Source organism: Cibotium barometz, chromosome 13 (assembly GCF_041138505.1).
Source record: "Cibotium barometz isolate CiBa-2024 chromosome 13, ASM4113850v1, whole genome shotgun sequence".
In the NCBI taxonomy this organism is placed as follows: Eukaryota; Viridiplantae; Streptophyta; class Polypodiopsida; order Cyatheales; family Cibotiaceae; genus Cibotium; species Cibotium barometz.
The window spans coordinates 38,526,541-38,529,631 of NC_141058.1; the positions used below are offsets into that span (position 1 = coordinate 38,526,541).

The 3,091-nt window shown below is 35.7% G+C and overlaps 1 protein-coding gene across 1 annotated transcript; it reads right to left on the reverse strand.

Moving 5' to 3' along the window:
• Positions 1–2,221: 2,221 nt before the first annotated feature.
• Positions 2,222–2,845, reverse strand: LOC147632666 (uncharacterized). Its single transcript, XM_086807034.1, has one exon. It carries the CDS (start codon positions 2,843–2,845, stop codon positions 2,222–2,224), a length of 624 nt encoding a protein of 207 aa, XP_086663160.1.
• Between the last annotated feature and the right edge of the window lie 246 nt (positions 2,846–3,091).

Genomic DNA, 3,091 nt, shown 5'->3' on the forward strand with positions numbered 1-3,091 from the left:
TACTGAGACTAATTTGAGATTTAAACTTTTCTAGTATATTTTGCATTCATGCACGCATTCATTTAATATCAAAGCACAATTAGTATACCTTTTCATAAAAACACATTTTCTCCATCAAATTACATTTAGAATATCATTCTTCATTGAGGAGCATGTATATAATACAATGAATTCCTCCATGAAATCACAATCCAGAAATCTTGAGCTAGTCTCTCTGATGTTGAACGCATTTATAAACACTAAGGTACAAGTTGTAGAAAAGAGTGTATTATTTTTGTGTCACATCATTTTCGTGGAAAGTACAATTTTTGAAGGTTTTTTATGAAGTGTCTAGCTACACGACCATTTATGTAGTCTTCCTTATATCCTAGCTGATGAGCAAGTTGCATTGCTTCCATATCCTTTAGAGTAGAAACCAAAGGAATCCGCTTTAACCTCAATACTTGTGAGACACCCAATGGATGGGTTGGATGAATTGAGACTCTTGATGATGATCCTTGTACAATTGATGATCTCTTCAAGCAAGAAGTGATTGAAGATTGTTGCATATATATTCCATCTCCACGATTGATGCTGTTGGGTTGTACTGATGATGAAGATGACATAGCATTATCATCTCCTTTAAGCCATGTGTCAATCACAACCTTGAATTGTGTGTACAACTCACGTCCATATTGAACTAGCTCAAGTATATATCAATCAAATTTTATGACTTCACGTGCATCATGGGAACCACTTAAGCGAGTCAAGTAGGGTAGAAGTTCATCAATCAAGATTGAGTCTCCTTGGTTAACATCAAATGTCTGTGGATAGATGCAGCTCTCAAGAGGGTTAGGACACCCCTTGTAGGGACTATCATCTATCAAAATAGTCTTGCTATGTTCACAAACATTGCCATATTCGTTCTACACATACTGAAGGGGCTTGAACATTGCTTCCACCCCCATCTTGTCTGGCCGATTATTTCAATGACATTTTTGTGTGAAGCTGTAGACCAAACTCCCACTTGGAATCTTGCAAATGTAGCTTCAAGAAACTCAATGCATCCTGGTCAAAGAGCAACCCATTGCTTGCCCACTCGAAAACTTTGGAACCTCTTTGCTTTGGAAAAACAACGTTGTAAAAGAAGGCCATTGAGATCAAGTATCACAAATAGTTTGGTAGCACTTTTCGCCAAGGCCACATCACTTACTTTGTTTGCTCTACTCAAATTTGCCAAATATGCAAATAGACTATTCTTAGTCAAATTTGAATCATTCTATCATACAACACAAAGGTTAAGAACAAAATAGACATCTAGTCTCTTACAAGATTTTTTTTTCATTTTAGAGCTAGTAAGCTAAGATAAAAACATTATATATAGTTCAATAGGGCTAAGTTTATTGTACTATTCCATATGTACATTGTATAAGACATTAAATTTAATATGGAAATAGTATGCATGGATGGTAGATACTTCATCAAAATATATTTTTGACCATGTGGCAAAAAAATCTCAAAAAGTAATATTATATGACTATTGAATTAAGATACAACAATGTATATAGTTGCAATGAACATTTTAGAATATTTTTCCATACACACATGCTATAATATTCCACATTGATGTGCATGTAGGACATGCATGTTGAGCATACTTAGAAAAACATATTTCAAGAGAAAACATATTTGATCATGTGGCCTAATATCAATAGACACCACATTTACACCTTTGATAATACAAGTCATACCAATGTTTCAATAAAAGCACTGCAATTGAAATTGAAAAACTCAATGTAGTTGTATGACACAAAACATTTTCTTCTAATATATTTGACCACATGGCAAAATATTGAAGGAGGACACAAAACTTTAGAGAAAACCAATACCAACATTTGGATCAAAGTAATGTAATAGCAATTGATTGAAGCATTCTAGCTATACCATACAAGAAAATATTTCTTCCAACATTATCATGTACTTCATACTTGTATTTTAATACAAAAGCACAAACTTTTTGCAACCAATTTTAGGTACAATATGATGAAAATATTTCTAAAAATAAGGACTCTTAAACAATAAACACAAAACTGAGAGAAATAGGCTTGTAAGGCTTGCTTTAGATAGCACCACAAAATGAGAAAATATGTAGGAAATGTTATGTCATGAAATCGTCCTCCAAAACACGAGCTCAACCTTACACCATAGAGTTCTCATTGACAAAAGTTAGAGATAGAGAGGTTCAAACACCTGAAGTAGCCTTCAACCTCTCTTTCATAATAATATTTGCTATGTCTTGGCTTGATTCATCCACACCCTCCGGCAAGAGGTCAAGATCTAGAGCACCAATGGGAGGAACCTCTTGAGCACTTGTAGGTGGGTTGGCGCTCTCATGGGCTCTCCAACATGCCGCTTGAATCTCTCTTTGCTCTTGACTATTGCACACCACTGCAATAGTCTTCATGCGATGTTCTAATGCGAGATTTGATGTAACACCACATGAGAATATATCACATACAACCTCATGTGCATCATTGAATGCCTTGATTGTAGCCTTGATGACCTTCTTTTTCTTTCTAAATATGGCCTTTGCAATATTTTGTTCTTCTTCAAGCTCTCCATCCTTTCCTTCCTTTTTGTCAATGGCTTCAATGGATTCATTATCCAAAATGTATGGCTTGTTGGAATTTCCAACATATCGATCTAGATTGATGAAGCTTTTCTCCATGGTCACAAGTGTCAACACAACAAATGAATCCATGGCCCCAAAAGCAAGACTCTTGGCCATTGGTAGGAAGTCAACACTTCCAACTTGCATATGGTACTTGCATGAAAGATTCTCAAGGGCCTCCTCCATAGCTGCCATTTGTTTGCGGTTGAGAAATGACAACAAAATGAATTGTTTAGGCTCACATGTCATTTTTAACAATGTGAAAGACCACCTTTCCAAACATGATAGAATCCCATGTCATGCCCCCAACTCCATGTGCCACTTTTAGGACAACCACACCAATGGTAATAGGATCTTTATACACATTGTATATAAGATCGAATGCCTCAAGGTTGCACCCCACAATATATACTTGCCAAGGTAAGCTAGTAGAAGAATGAA